At 46.9% G+C, this 15,687-nt stretch overlaps 1 protein-coding gene across 2 annotated transcripts in view; it reads left to right on the forward strand.

Moving 5' to 3' along the window:
* Nucleotides 1-15,687, forward strand: part of DHX35 (DEAH-box helicase 35) — a 179,578-nt gene that overhangs the window by 72,512 nt on the left and 91,379 nt on the right. For both annotated transcript variants that reach the window (XM_029612952.1, XM_029612951.1), the window contains exons 8-9: nucleotides 4,977-5,036; nucleotides 11,158-11,270. In XM_029612952.1, the coding sequence (XP_029468812.1) occupies nucleotides 4,977-5,036; nucleotides 11,158-11,270 (173 nt within the window). The remainder of the gene's footprint in view (nucleotides 1-4,976; nucleotides 5,037-11,157; nucleotides 11,271-15,687) is intronic.

The raw sequence follows: 15,687 nt of genomic DNA on the forward strand, positions 1-15,687 counted from the left end.
CTTTGGAGATGGAGTCTGGGATTAGTAGTAGCAGTTTAGAGGGGATTCGGTTGAAGGGATGAGAGGAGGGTTTCATTTTCTTCAAAACTGCTTGGATCTCTAACGTTGTTATAGGATCAGAAGATTTAAGAGATGTCTTTATTGGGGTGGTGTTGGAAGGAAGCTGTGATAGGAGGTTAGTGATTTTATTTCGAAAGAAGAAGGCCAACTCTTCTGCTTTTGATTGAGCTTGGTTGAGTGGAATGTCAGGAGCATTGATTAATGTTAGATTGGAAATGTATGCAAAAAGGGCTTTAATGTCGAAGATGAGGTCATGTATTTTATGAGCATAGAAGTCCCTTTTTGCTTTTAGGGTGGAGCTCTTGTAGTAGTGCAGAGCAAGCTTATAGGCCTAGAGGGTGCTGTGGCCAGGTGCTTTACACCATTTACTCTCTTTCTATCGTAGGCTCACTAGTGAACCATGGTTGTCTTTTGGAAGAGTTGGGGTTAACTTTTTTTGTTGTTAGCGGGCATAATTTATTTGCTATGGCCTCTGTTATGTTGCTCCAGGAGTGAAGAGCTGAGTTGGGAGAGGAGACATCAATGAGTGGGAGTTCTAAGGCCAGCTGTTTGCTGAGTTCGTCTGATGAGCAGGTTTTTCTGTAGAGAAATGAAGGTTGAGGGAGGTGGATATTATTGGATTCTGCCAGCATGATGTTGGTGGAGATTAATGTGTGGTCTGACCAGGGAACCTGCTTACATACTGGGTGGATGAATGTGTGAATCCAGAGTTTACAAAGATAAGGTCCAAGGTGTGACCCGCTTTGTGGGAAGGTTTGTTAATTATCTGCTTGAATCCCATGGCTGACATGGCTGTGAGGAAAGAGGCGCAGCTGGATGAGCGTGTGGGGTTGTCGACATGCAAGTTGAAATCTCCGAGGATTACAGCTGGGGAGTCCAGATTTATGTGTGATGCTGTTATTTCAACAAAGGTGGAGGGATCTGCTTCCATGAGGCCAGGTGGGGGATACGCAAGGAGAATTTGTAGTTGGTCTGATTTGTAGAGGCATGTTTCCAGTTTAGAATTGGATTTAATTGGGTATTGTGCGACTATCAAACCTTTTTTGGCTGCTAGGATTATGCCCCCTCCCCTTTTTTTCTGTCAGGGAAGGGAGAAAAAATCGTAAGTATGTGTTGGTAGTTGATTTATTATTGCTATGTCCGTAGGTTTAAGCCATGTTTCTGTTATGGCGCAAATGTCCGGGTTCTCGTCTAGGAGAAGGTCATTAAGGACCAGAGATTTCTTGGTGAGTTTTTGAGCATTAAACAGAATCAGGGAGAATAAAGTGAGGCCCAGGATTTGGGTAATCGGTGAGATCATGATGGGAAGGAGAGATTTGTAGGTGTGGGGACGGGATAGCAAAGGCAATTTTCCAGTGTAGAGTGTATTGTGATGAAGAATCGGTATTGGGAGACCAGGAGACATTATGGCCTGTAGTGTCAAAAGAGATGACTGTTAGAATGAAGTGGATGCTAGTTGGCACGGGTTTGCAGACGGCTGAAGGAGTGATGAATACTGGGATGATTTGGATGACTGCTGGATCAGTATGACTGCAGGAAGAATGCTGGATCAGTTTGATTGCAGGATGAATGCTGGATCAGTTTGAATGCAGGATGAATGCTGGATCTGATTGAATGCTGGATCAGTTTGATTGCAGGATGAGTTACACATACACATAGGCTTTCAAGTCACACACATACATGCTGTCTTTCTGTCACACACATAGACTCTCATTCACACACTTACACATGCTCTTTCTCTCACTTCCACACAGGCTCATCACATACTCACATGCTCTCTCATCTACACTGGGTCTCAATCACATAGACACGCATGCTTTCTCTCTTACTTATACAGACAGGCTCTTATTCATACATACACATGATCTGTCTCACTTACATACAGGTTCTCAATCATACACTTACATTCATGCTATCTCTTTGACATACAAAGGATCTCAGTCACACACAGGCTCTCAATCACACACACACATAGTCTTTCACACAAACAGGTTCTCAATCACTCACTCACGTACATACTGTCTTACACACCCACACATGATCTCAAACACATATGCTTGCTCACTCACCCTCACTCTCTCTCTCTTCCCCCCCCTCCCCCCCCCCCCCCCACCGAACTAGCAACAGCAGCAGCCTCCTCCACTTCCAGCCCTCGTGGCCTCTAGAAAAGACTCCCATCTGTCGTGGGGGCTGATGTTGCTCCTCTTTTGCTCCATTCTGTGCTGTTCTTCTTCAGGCCGCACCTCTCTTCTTCGAGTCAGTGCTGCATGCACTAGCATGGTCTCTTCTTTCCCCACGCATGGCTGCTGCATACCACTTCCTCTTCCGGGAGGGGGGCGGGAAGAAAAAACCATGTTGGCGCTGCTGCCATGTTCTGCCCATGCTTATAAGCATTTTAAGTCCGGGCGGAGGATGAATTCCTATTTCGCTGGGGCAGGGGGAACGAGAAGTGTGGCTATACACCTGAGTGTGCTTGGTGACACACTGGTTGAGAACTGCTGCTCTAATAGTAACTGTTTTTCCTATTATTGTAGATGATTTTTACCATAAAATTTGAGTCATTCCTGAACATACCCAGATCAGTCCAGACAAGTGGGTTTTGCCTCCCTACCAGCAGATGGAGTCAGAGAAACAAAAAACTTTGAGGCACTGCTACATAACAAAGAATGCCACCTGCGGTCCCCTCAGTATTTCTCTGATTCTAGCAGATGGTAGAGGTGCAATCCTGCAGTCTGAGATTAAGAAAGAGAGAGAGAAATTGAAATTGAATTTCGGAGGAAGATCCATGAGGCTGGAAAGCAGTGGTCTTTTCTGTGGCAGTGCCTGGCTGATTTTTCTGCGCTGTGGGAAATGGCGCAGCATGGTTAAGGAAAAAAAAAGGCGGGCGCCAGAGCGGCAATTGAGGCCGGCGGTGTTTGCAGGCCACAGGGCGGCCATCAGTGCAGGAGCACGTGGTATGGCGCACGAACCACACAGAGAAGTGTGCCGTGCGTGTGGGCTGGAGGCTACATGCTTGAATTCTCGCTCCCTCTGTCCTGATTGCACTTCGGGAGAGGAGGGTTCCTCAGCGGGGACGCACCGGGGGAAGTGGATTTCCCGCCCTTTGAGTCTTGGTGTCTTCAGAGATAGGTGCAGTCCCTGTCAGTGGAGGTTCCTCTTATTTTGGAATTTGTGCAACAGGGCTTTAGGCTCTCTTAGGGACAAATGGTGAGGAAGGTTCTTGGCCTCGCGTCCGGACGTAGTTTGTTTCTTAAGAGGTCAAGCATTTGTGACTTACGGTCTGGAAGTTATGCCCAATTTGGAACCTTAATTAAGAACATAAGAACATAAGAAATTGCCATGCTGGGTCAGACCAAGGGTCCATCAAGCCCAGCATCCTGTTTCCAACAGAGGCCAAGAACCTGGCAATTACCCAAACACTAAAAATTTGATTTGGTTTTGTGATTTTTGTGTGGGGCTATGTTTGAGCCTTTGAGGAGAGTGACGCTGAAAGTTTTGACTCTGAAGGCACGTGTTTCTGGTGGCCTTCTGTTTGGCCAGACAGTTTTCGGAGTTACAGGCTCTGTCTTGCAAGAATCCCTTTCTGTGGATTTCCCATGATGGGGCTTCCTTGTGGATGGTCCCCTCTTTTTGGTCTAAGGTGGTGTCCTTTCATGTTAATCAATCAGTAGACCTTCTGGCTTTTCTGGAGTGGTCTAAGGCTTCCCCTAGGGGCAGGGAGCTGCATCTTTTGGATATGAGGAGAAGTCTGTTGCATTATCTGGAGCTGTCGAATAGTTCCAGTGCTCTGATCACCTTTTTGTCCTGTATGGGGGCAGGAAGAAGGGAGAGAAGGGCTCTAAGGCTACCATTTCCCGTTTGTTGAAAGCGGCTGTTTGCATGGCTTATATTTGTAAGGGCCATCAAGTTCCAGCGGGGGCTGAAGGCACACTCTCCACAAGATCGCTAGCCACTTCCTGGGCAGAATGTCAGTTGCTGTCGTCTTGGGAGATTTGTAGGGCTGCAGTGTGCTCCTCGTTGCATACGTTCACCAGTCATTACCGCATGAACATGAGGGCGCAGGAAGAAGCATTCTTTGAGAGTGTGGGTCTTTTGGGTTCCTGCCCAGTTTAGGGGTGCTTTGGTACATTCCACCTGTCTGGACTGATCTGGATATGTTCAGGAAAAGAAAATTGGTTCTTACCTGCTAATTTTCGTTCCTATAATACCACAGATCAGTCCAGAGACCCATCACATCACTGCCGAAAGACTATGTTTTTTGCCAACTGGTGGTTCAAGTTGGTTTGTCTTTCAGGGTATTTGGGCAGTTGTTGATCATGGTTTGGGTTTTTCAGATTTAGTGTTTGGGAGTGTTTTGGGCTCCAGTTTTTGAGGGTTTCCAATTCTATAGTTTTCCCTGTTAGCCCGAGAAAGGGGTTTTGGGGTTTCATTTTGACTTGGGTACAGGTCAATACCGAGGGGACTGCAAGTGGCACTCTCTATTATGTAGCAGTGCCTCAAAGTTTTGATTCTCTGGCTCCATCTGCTGGCAGGGAGGCAAAAACCACTTGTCTGGACTGATCTATGGTATTACAGGAATGAAAATTATCAGGCAAGAACCAATTTTCCTAATAATATGCAAAATGTGCTAATTGACTTGTTTACATTTTAGTGCAAGTCATTGTAAATGCTGCCATTGACACAAAACTTTAACTACACCTATAGAGGTTTAATTTATGATTTTATGTTAAAAACATGTTAATGCAGTGATTTAATGCATTATTCACTAAGGAGCATAAAGCTTTTATTGAATAGAACATTAAGCACACTGCAGTGACTTGCATTACCTTGCACTTTTGAAAATGGTCCCATAGGAACTGAGGGTGAAGGTTCATGCATGGCCCTCATTTTGTCTTGCCGTCTGTCTCTTTGGATAGGTTCAGAAGAAGCGTGGAGATCTCCGGCTGATAGTAGCCTCAGCTACACTTGATGCTGAGGTAGGGGAGATATGTTTGCACAAATTTGATTACCTTGCCTTTAAAAATAATAAAAATAAACGTGTTCTGTCCAGGACTATACAGTATTTCAGAAACACAGATGGAAACTGCACTGCTCACCCTGCATTGTTTCAAAATTGTATTTTAAAATTCTTCAAGTTGCTCCCCTGTATTTCTCCTGATTGTTGCTCCCTTATCCTCCAAACGGTATCAGAGAATCTATCTCATGCACTGTATTCTGTTGGTCCCTATTGCCCATGAGATCATATCCTAGCATGAACCATTTAGAATGATAATCTGCGTGATGTAGTTTCATGACACTGTTCCTAACCATGGCTGCATTTAATAATTTGAGAAACTTCGATACTCTATTTAAATGGCATGCAAATGCAAGCCGCGTCCAACGCGCGTCCATGAAGCGCAATCCATTTTACTGTATAGGCGCTATACAGCGCCTGTATAGTATCCTGGGTGCGCTGGTACCTGTCATTTCAAATGACATTTGAAATGACAGGTACCAGGAAGTGGATCCCAACTTTAACCAAAGAAAACCTAAAAAACCTAAAATCCCCTCCTCCCGAAGCAAGGCGCAGGGCGAAAAGCGACTCGACATGTAAAGTATTGTGAATAAGTGTAACCAAAGTAAACTTACTTTTTCTTTCTTTCAGCCCTCTCTGCTCTCCTCCGGAGGCGCGCACCGCGGCTCCCCTGCCTCCCAGGGGCAGTTGGCGGCGAAAGCGGCTTCCAGCGGCCCCCGCCGGCGAAGATGGACGAATGCACGCCCGTAGTGCACGGGGGCTCAAGCCAGCGAAAGCACATGAACGGGCGTGCGTGACGTTGGGCCCCCAAGTCAGCGAAAGCGTTTGAATGTACGCCATGACGTCACACACGCCCGTTCATGTGCTTTCGCTGGCTTGAGCGCCCGTGCACTACGGGCGTGCATTCGTCCATCTTCGCCGGCGGGGGCCGTTGGAAGCCGCTTTCGCCGCCGGCTGCCCCTGGGAGGCAGGGGAGCCACGGCGCGCGCCTCCGGAGGAGAGCAGAGAGGGCTGAAAGAAAGAAAAAGTAAGTTTACTTTGGTTACACTTATTCACAATACTTTACATGTCGAGTCGCTTTTCGCCCTGCGCCTTGCTTCGGGAGGAGGGGATTTTAGGTTTTCTTTTGGTTAATGTTGCTTCGGGAGGAGGGTAGAGAGGACTGGGGCTGCCCCGGAGACCGGCACCCATGGACGCGGCCAGGGCAGGTGAGCGGGGGCTGGGGGAAAGTTTGCCGCCTACCCTTACCCCTGCCTCTAACGCAGGGGTAAGGGTAGGCAGTAAATCAGCAGGTTAAACGTGCGGCAAAACTGCAGGTTTAAAAAGCGATAATCGGGGCGCGCGTTACTGTATGGGAGGGAATAGTTAATCCGATCGTTTACTTCTCATATACATGCCGCGGGTGGAAAGGGATGGATTAAAAGGGATGGATTAAAAGGGATAGTGAATCGCAGGTTGGACTAACGCGGCCAAATTGAGAGTAGAAAGCAGGTTAGAAGCAGGGTAACCGCGGCCGCACTTTACTGTATTAGCTTGATAGTTAGACCAGGTCTTGTAGTTTCCTCAGAACTGCTTTTGTTATCATAAGAACTAGATGGCTGCACTATGAGTGGAAATCAATATGAGAGTGACACAAGTGACTCAGAAATCTAGACAAGGCAAAATATAATAGACAGTATCACACCATAAACTAAATGAGCAAAACAAATTTAGATGTTCATTTGAAAGAAGGGATGTCAGAAAGCCAGGAACATTTAAGTCCTCTTCTCAAATCTAACACAGGTGTAAAATGGACAGACAAGGCTACTCGATCAGTCACCCCCTGTAATTTGTCAAAGTCCACATGTATTTTATTGTTTTTATATTTTGTGCAAATAAAATTATTTCCTACTCTATCACATTTGCATGGTGAGTAAAAGATCTTAGCTGATGTTTTGGCATATTCCTGCATCAGGGGGAAAGATTAATGTCAGCACTTATCTGATCCTCATGCTTCTGTTTGGACACGGCCATCTCATCCTTCTGAGGAAATGGAGTCCATGCCCCTAGACTGCCTCTTTTCTTGTGCATATATATGTGCATGAGATGGAAACTATGTGTGTACTTTCGATGTTTATAAAATAGTGATTATATGAGTACAAGCTACTTATGTGCATATATGCTGATTTTACATATGTAAGTGCTTTGAAAATTCACCCTTAAGTTTGAGCCTGAGGCAAAGGAGGGCTAATTGACTTTTCCCTGTACGTACCCGGATCAGTCCAGACTCCTGGGTTTTGCCCCCCCTCTAGCAGATGGTGTGCCGCAGCTGCAGTCTTTATTTTGCCTTTCCCTCTGGGCCTGCAGGATGTCCTCCTACCAGTAGGGGGCATCAGAGAGCAGTTCTTATTGGCAGCTGCTCCTTTCCCTCTGCTGGCTTTCTGCAATGGAAACTGCATGGAGTCCTCTCGTCTTGTAAGACCAGTTGGCCCCATGCAGTTCAGATTGCAGAGGGAAACTGGCAAAGGTGGAAGAAGCAGCACTGGGTAAGTCTGCTCCCAGATTTCTGCTGTTCAGGGATTGGGGGTGGGGGTGGGGAAAGGGACAGCTGAATTTGCTACCAGGTGTAGGGGAGAGAGAAGGGAATGTGAAGATGCCAGGAAATGGGGGAGGGGGGGGGCAGGGAAGCTGATGATTCCAGGGGTTGAAGGAGAAGGGAAGATGATGATGCTTAGAAGAGGTGGAGGGAGAGGGAAGTTGATGATGCCAGGGAGTGAGGTTGAGAAAAGGTGATGCCATAGGGTACAAGGAAAGGGAAGAGAAAGTGATTGCAAGGGGGTGGAGGAGATGGAAGATTATGATGTGGGGGGAGAGGAATGGAGAGAGGGAAAGTGATGATGCCAGGAGGTGAGGGAGAGGGCAGGTGATTCCGGGGGATGGAGGGAAAGGGAAGAGATGATTGGCATGGAAGTAGGGAGTAGGGTGGAGAGAGAAAGAAGTTAATGATGATGCCAGGGGTGAAGGAGAAGGATGGTGGTGATGATGCCAGGGGGTGGAGGCAGAGGGAAGTTGATGATGATGCCAGGGGGCTAAGTGAGAGGGGTTGAGGCAGAGGGAAGGTGATGATGATGATGATACCAAGGGTGAGAGAAAGGGGTGGAGGTAGAGGGAAGGAGAAGATGCCAGTTGGAGGGAGATGGAAGGAGAGGATGATGGGGGATAAAGGCATGGGGAAGGTCATGATGATGTGAGTGGATGGGGGGAAGAGGTGGTAGAAGGTGATAATGATGATGCCTGGGGGGGGGGGGAGAGAGGGATGGAGGGAGAGGGAAAGTGATGATGCCAGGGGGGTGGGAGAGAAGGGGATAGGGGGAGAAGGAACGGGAAGGTGTTGATTCCAGGGGTGAGGAGGGTTGGTAGAGAAATGATGCCAGGAGGGGAGGGGAAGGTGATGATAATGCAAGGGGCGGGGCAGGGAAGAGGTGGTGGGAGAGGGAAGATGGTGATGATGCCTGGAGGTTAGAGGAGAGAGTTGGAGGGAAAGGGAAGGTGATGTTAAAAAGTGGGGAAGAGGGGTTTAGGGAAAAGCATAATGATGATAGCGGGCTGCAGAAGATAGGGAGAGAGAGAAGATGATGATTCCAGGGAATATGAGAGAGGGGTAGAGGGAAAGGGAAAGTGGTAATGATGATGCTAGGGGCAAAAAGAAGAGATGGAAGGAGAGAGAGGGAATGTGGTGACGACGATGCTGGGGATGAAGAGAGAGGCAGAAGGAAAGGGAAGATGATGATGGTGATGCCAAGGGTGAGAAGGTGGAGAGAGAAGGGGATGATAATTCCAGGGGGTGGGGGAGGCATGGAGGGGAAGGGAAGATGATGAGGATGATGATGAGGGGTGGGGGGGGTGGGTAGAAGGAGAGGAATGGTGATGATAATGCGAAGGGAGGGGAAGAGATGGTGGGGAAGGAAGGTGATGATGATGATACCAGGGAGTTGGGGAGGGAGAGAATGAGGGTTAGAGAAAGTGATGATGATGGAGGTTGAGGGAGAAGGAAGGGAAGAAGCTGATGTTAGGGGAGAAGAGTGATTATGATGCTGGGGAAAGAGAGAAGGGAGAAGTTGATGGTGCTAATGGATTGGGGGGCAAGGGAAGAGAAGAGGAAGTGGTTGGCGTGCCACAGCAAAGTGAACTCTAGGTGTGCTGCGAAACAAAAAGGTTGGGAAGCACTGCTTTAGCTGTTCATGATTATATCCATCACTATTTACATGTAGCAGTGTGTTCCCTGCATGGGGTTCTGATGAGCATTAACACAGCAATGCCTCAGTTTTGCTTAGATTCATAAAAGTATGAGTGGCTAAGTAGGAAAAACATAAAGAGGTAATTTTGTAACTTCCAGCAAATATGTGCATAAGGTACACCAGTTATCAAAGCAGACTTTAGCAGAGAAGTTCACTTCGAATATTATCATGGCAAAACTACATGCACACAATTATACTTGCTATTTGGTGTGTGTAGTTTTGCTGAGAGAATTTCTGCTCATATTTTTTTTTAATATCAAAATATTTGTCTATGAGTTTCTACTCTGCCCAGACTCCAGCCCTATGTGCATGTGTTGCCAAAGTGCGTAAGTTATGCCAAGTTTTAAAGCAAGCATATGCGCATAAGCTTGTTTTGAAAATTATCCCTAAGAATGGGCACAAACTAATCCATGCAAAATAACACCTGCTCTCTATAGGGCATAACTCGTATGGGTTAATTTACACACATGGAGGCTAATATTCAAAGACCTGAAAACGGATGATCTATCCAGCTAGTTAGCCGGATAACTTATCTGGGATATTCAGTGGGATAAACTTTTGACTGAATATCCCTGAATAAAATTATGTGGTTAAACATTGCCGGGTAACTTTAAACCTATCTGGATATTTTTTAATATCGCTGGTTACATGTAAAGTTAATCTGGGCTATAGTTAGCCGGTTATATTCAAAACTATATAGCTGACTTAAGTGGAGCTGCGGGGTTTAAAAAACAAGATTGCGGACTTACTGTGGCCCTATTGCTGCCCCCCTCTCACCTGTGCTCCCTACTGGGCCAAGCCTGCAGTCTCCCCCCCCCCCCCCCCCAACCCCTCCATCTGAAGAAATATAAAAACAAAAGGACTGGTGCTGGTCTTCCTCCAACCCCTACTCCACTCTTGGGTCCAGCCAAATTTTTAGCAAATGGTAGATTCCAGGCCTCCTCCCTCTGCCTTCCACCCTCTCCCCAATCCCAACTCTCCTAGCCTTCTGGTATTTTTAATCAGTAAGCTCTTCAGCCTGGATCACGGTAGCAGCCTACTGCTACTTGGGCCCAGCACTTCTGCTATTGCTAGGGAGCTATGTTGGAAGCTTATGCTTCAAGTGTTCCTCTCTAGCAATGTCAGAAGCGCTGAGAAGGGTTAGGGTTAGGATGGGGGAAGAGGGACCCTGGAGTATGCCATTTATTAAAAATGTGACTGGAACTGGGAGCGGGCCAGGGGAGATTGGCACCTGCCCTTCCCAGATAACTTTAGACCTGTTCTCAGGCACATCTTGAGTTAGCCAAATATTGGAGTTAGCTGGATAAGTTTTTTTGGCTAATTCAGCCCTGCCCTGCAATGGTCCAACATGCCCCTTTCTTATTCAGCTAAATCTGAAATTGATGATGATATATCCGGCTAACTTAGCCGGATAAACAAAAGGAATATTCAAATATTGCCATTTAAACCATTAAATGGCTTTGAATATTGACTTCATTAAATCAAATGTGTGCGTGAATCCCAACTCTGACCTCCAGAATGCCTTTTTTTGTGTGCATAAAAATCTATGGAAATTTGGCTTACATGCACAGTTTTGTGCACACAATACAAGCCATTTATGTGCATAAACCCAGAATTTATGTATGTAAATGGCTTTGAAAATTAGCCCCAGAATGCGAACAGTACCTGAGGAATGAAGGAATAATCGAGAGTAAAGGTAGATGTTAATGATTTTGTTTGTTCAAATGGCTAGCTGAATTATGTAGAAAAATCTTTTGCAGGTACTACTTTAAATTCTTCAGTGTATTATCTTACTGTGCATTCTAGAAATTCAAGGACTTCTTTAATCAGAATGAGACCAGTGATCCCATCAAAGACACCTGTGCCATTCTTACCATAGAAGGAAGAACCTTTCCTGTGGATATCTTCTATACGCAGAGGTGTGTTTCTCTTTAATGTTCTAGTATGTTTATACCCCACCTTGCCAATTCTTAAGGATTGCCCAAAGCAGCATACAACAGTTGAAAAAAATGCATTTCATAAAACATTTCATAGAATACAATACAAAATACAAAATGCAATAAGTAAATAAAGAATTTAAAGGTAATATTAAATGCATTCAATAATAATCAATATGCTAGCACATAGCTGGTACTGACTTCCTGTTCTCTCTAGGAAAAAGGCGACGGACAAGCTGTATCCTTTGCCTGAAGACACTTTGGAACTGTTGAAGGTTCCGAAAGTGGACACGTCTGTTTTGGTGGTCTCAAAGCGGACAACCATTCCTGTAGCAGGAGCAGCGGCTTTGAAAGATCTTCAGGATCGTAAGCTGAAGGGGCATCTCCAAAAGATTTTTGAAGTCTCTGCCCTAGGCATTCGAGCTGCAGTCTGCAGCAGTTATATGTTTCAGGCAAGCCTACAATGGGTGCAGTAGTTGCAGAGTGTCAATGATCTTGTACCCCAGGAGGAGAAGCAGGCAGAATGTTTAGAAGCAGAGATGGCTTATGGGGCTGACACCCTGTATGATCTTCTTCACGCTTTTTCCAGAACTATGGTATCTGCGGTTTCAGCTAGGAGACTCTTGTGGCTGTGCAATTGGGCAGTGGACATTTTGTTAAAGACACAGCTTGGAGTGCTCCCCTTTAAGGGTAAGCTTCTCTTTGGAGAGGACCTGGAACAGCTGATAAAGCAGCTTGGAGATGACAAAGTGCATAAGCTTCCAGAGGACAAGCCGAAAGGACAGAAAGTTTTTTGCCGGCTCGCTCTCATTTTTGTGGCCAAAGGCATTTCCATCAGAGCAGAGGTCCGGGCGCAGGCCAGAGACAGACCTCGGGAAGCTCTCAGCCTTGGTCCCAATCTTTTCATGGCCGCAGAGCGAACCGGGATGGCTCTGACCAGGGGCCTAGTGAGGCCAAGTCTTCACAATGAGGCGTGACCAGCCCACTCCTCAGTCCCGGTCATTGGGGGTCGGCTGACTCTTTTGTATGAGGAGTGAGTCAAGATCATGTTGTACCAGAGAGTTCTCAGCGTCAGACCAAGGGTCCATCAAGCCCAGCATGCTGTTTCCAACAGTGGCCAATCCAGGCCCTAAGAACCTAGCAAGTACCCAAAAACAGTCTATTTCATGTTACCGTTGCTAGTAATAGCAGTGGCTATTTTCTAAGTCAACTTAATTAATAGCAGGTAATGGACTTCTCCTCCAAGATCTTATCCAATCCTTTTTTAAACACAGCTATACTAAACATAAGAACATAAGAAATTGCCATGCTGGGTCAGACCAACGGTCCATCAAGCCCAGCATCCTGTTTCGAACAGAGGCCAAACCAGGCAATTACCCAAACACTAAGAAGATCCCATGCTATTGATGCAATTAATAGCAGTGGCTATTCCCTAAGTAAACTTGAATAATATCCGTTAATGGACTTCTCCTCCAAGAACTTATCCAAACCTTTTTTGAACCCAGCTACACTAACTGCACTAACCACCTCCTCTGGCAACAAATTCCAGAGCTTTATTGTGCGTTGAGTGAAAAAGAATTTTCTCCGATTAGTCTTAAATGTGCTACTTGCTAACTTCATGGAATGCCCCCTAGTCCTTCTATTATTCGAAAGTGAAAATAACCGAGTCACATCTACTCGTTCAAGACCTCTCATGATCTTAAAGACCTCTATCATATCCCCCCTCAGCCGTCTCTTCTCCAAGCTGAACAGTCCTAACCTCTTCAGCCTTTCCTCATAGGGGAGCTGTTCCATCCCCTTTATCATTTTGGATGCCCTTTTCTGTACCTTCTCCATCACAACTATATCTTTTTTGAGATGCGGCGACCAGAATTGTACACAGTATTCAAGATGCGGTCTCACCATGGAGCGATATAGAGGCATTATGACATTTTCCGTTCTATTAACCATTCCCTTCCTAATAATTCCTTACATTCTGTTTGCTTTTTTGATTGCTGCAGCACACTGAGCTGACAATTTTAAAATATTATCCACTATGATGCCTAGATCTTTATCCCAGGACAAGCAGGATGCTAGTCCTCACATATGGGTGACGTCATCCACGGAGCCCTTAAGCGGGAAAAACTTCTGGCAAGTTTCCAGAAGCTTTTAACTGGCTGCCTGAGGCTACTGAGCATGCCCGGCATGCCATGATATTCCCTGCCACAGGGGTCTCACTCCAGTCTTCTTTTTTCCGCGCTGCTATCCGCATCGCGGCTTCCAGGAGCCCTGTGAGTTACCTCACAACGACAAACTTAAATTACAAATTTTTACCCCTTTCGGGTCTTACTCGGTTTGTCACCGGCTGGTGACAAACATCACATAATTTTTTGTGAAAAAGGAATCCGGTATCATCGACGGATGTCGACGGAAAAAACTTCCGGATTCAAAAAATGTCCGGCCTGCAACCGGACTATGTCAATCACGGACCCGCACGTCGACTGCGTCCGCTGCCTGGGAGGAGACCATGACATCGCCTCCTGTGCCCAGTGTCAAGAAATGACGGTGAAGGGTAGGAAACTTCGCCAGGAAAAAATGGCCCAGATTTTTCAAATCCGGCCATCGCCGTCGCCCTCGTCATCGACAAAATCTTCACCGGTAGGTTTATCGAAGAAGATACTTCTCAAGACGAGAATTCCAGAGGGTTCAGGAGATGCTTCATCGCCAACACCGTCAGTGGCATCGTCAAAATCTGTTTCTGAGGTGCGTACAAAGCACAAACACCGCAGACATCATTCCATCCCTCCGTTACCACCGCCGGAGGAACCGGTATCTAAGCAGCGGAAATTGTCATCGACCTCCGCAGCACCGACAGAGGAATCGATTCCATCGACTTCCGTGACAGATTTAACGGCGTTAATTAAGAAAATTGTCACCGATGCCCTCAAGGAAAACATGCCGGCGACATCACCGATGCCGACCCTAGGGCCGATGCCGACCTCCGGGTCGATGCCGACTTCTCAGTCGATGCCGGCCATCGGGCCGATGCCGATGACTCAATCGATGCCGACTATCGAGTCGATGCCCTCCTCGATGCCGGTGCCATCGTCGATATCGATGCCACTACCGGTGCCATCATCGATCTCGATGCCGAGGACGACTGCAGCATCTCCGCAAACAGCACTTTCTGTGCCGATGGATGCGGCCAGCTGCTCTTCAGCGATACCTGCTACTCCGATGATCTCTGCAGCTTCATCATCGATACAGCTGTCAGATCCATCGATGGAATCGGTGTCCGCAATGGCCCCTAGGCCTATCTCCTCCTTGATTCCCATTTCTATGTTCTCCTTCCTGACTACAGCACTGCCTACTGCTGCACAGGTAGCACCTCGGTACACCCTAGCCCCGTCCAAACCAGGACAAGGGAAAAAGGCATCAGGGAAATCTAAACATACATCCCTGCAGACTACAGAAGTTTCTTCTGACAGAAGACTGCATGCACTGCTAACAAAAAGATACCAGGATCTATTAGCTTCCTTGCCTGCACAGCCTGAGGGACAGAGTGATACCAGTGAGGGTGAGCCGGACACTCAAGATCCTCTACAAGGACCGTCTGGGATGGTACCATCTCCAAAGCTAGACCATCGTTCACACCAGGTCCCAACAGATTCCTGGTCTGATACACAGTCAGAGCACTCTTCGGAGGATTTTTTATCTGAAGGTACTCCGCCTCAGGCCAAGAAGCAATCCCCTCCCGAGGATTTATCCTTTGCTTCCTTCGTGCAGGAAATGTCAGAATCCATCCCCTTTCAACTTCAAGCAGAGAAGGATGAAAGGCAGCAGACACTGGAGATACTACAGTTTGTAGATCCCCCAAAACATAACTTGGCTATCCCAGTGCATGAAGTGCTGCTGCAACTTCAGCAAAGGATTTGGGAGCACCCGTGTACAACACCTGGAGTAAATCGTAGAGTGGACTCTACATATTTAGTCCAAGCAGCCCCAGGGTTCGAGAAACCACAACTGCCACACAACTCATTAGTTGTAGAATCTGCGCAGAAAAAGTCACGCAGATCTAGGACGCACGCCTCCATCCCGCCAGGGAAAGATAACAGATTCCTGGACCTGATGGGGCGAAAAATTTACCAGGGAGCGATGCTAAATGGCAAAATTGCTGCGTACCAACTATATATGACACAGCATCAAAGAAATCTGTGGAAGCAGATAGAGGAATTTCTCCCATCTCTCCCTCAACAACACCAAGAGGCAGCACAACAGATTGTGCAGAAGGGACTGGATGCGGGCAAACATGAGGTGCGAGCGGCGTATGATGCCTTTGAGACTTCCTCCAGAACGGCAGCATCTGGTATCAGTGCCCGTAGATGGGCCTGGTTGAAGGCTTCGGACTTACGTCCAGAAA

This window comes from Rhinatrema bivittatum, chromosome 8, assembly GCF_901001135.1.
Source record: "Rhinatrema bivittatum chromosome 8, aRhiBiv1.1, whole genome shotgun sequence".
Taxonomy (NCBI): domain Eukaryota; kingdom Metazoa; phylum Chordata; class Amphibia; order Gymnophiona; family Rhinatrematidae; genus Rhinatrema; species Rhinatrema bivittatum.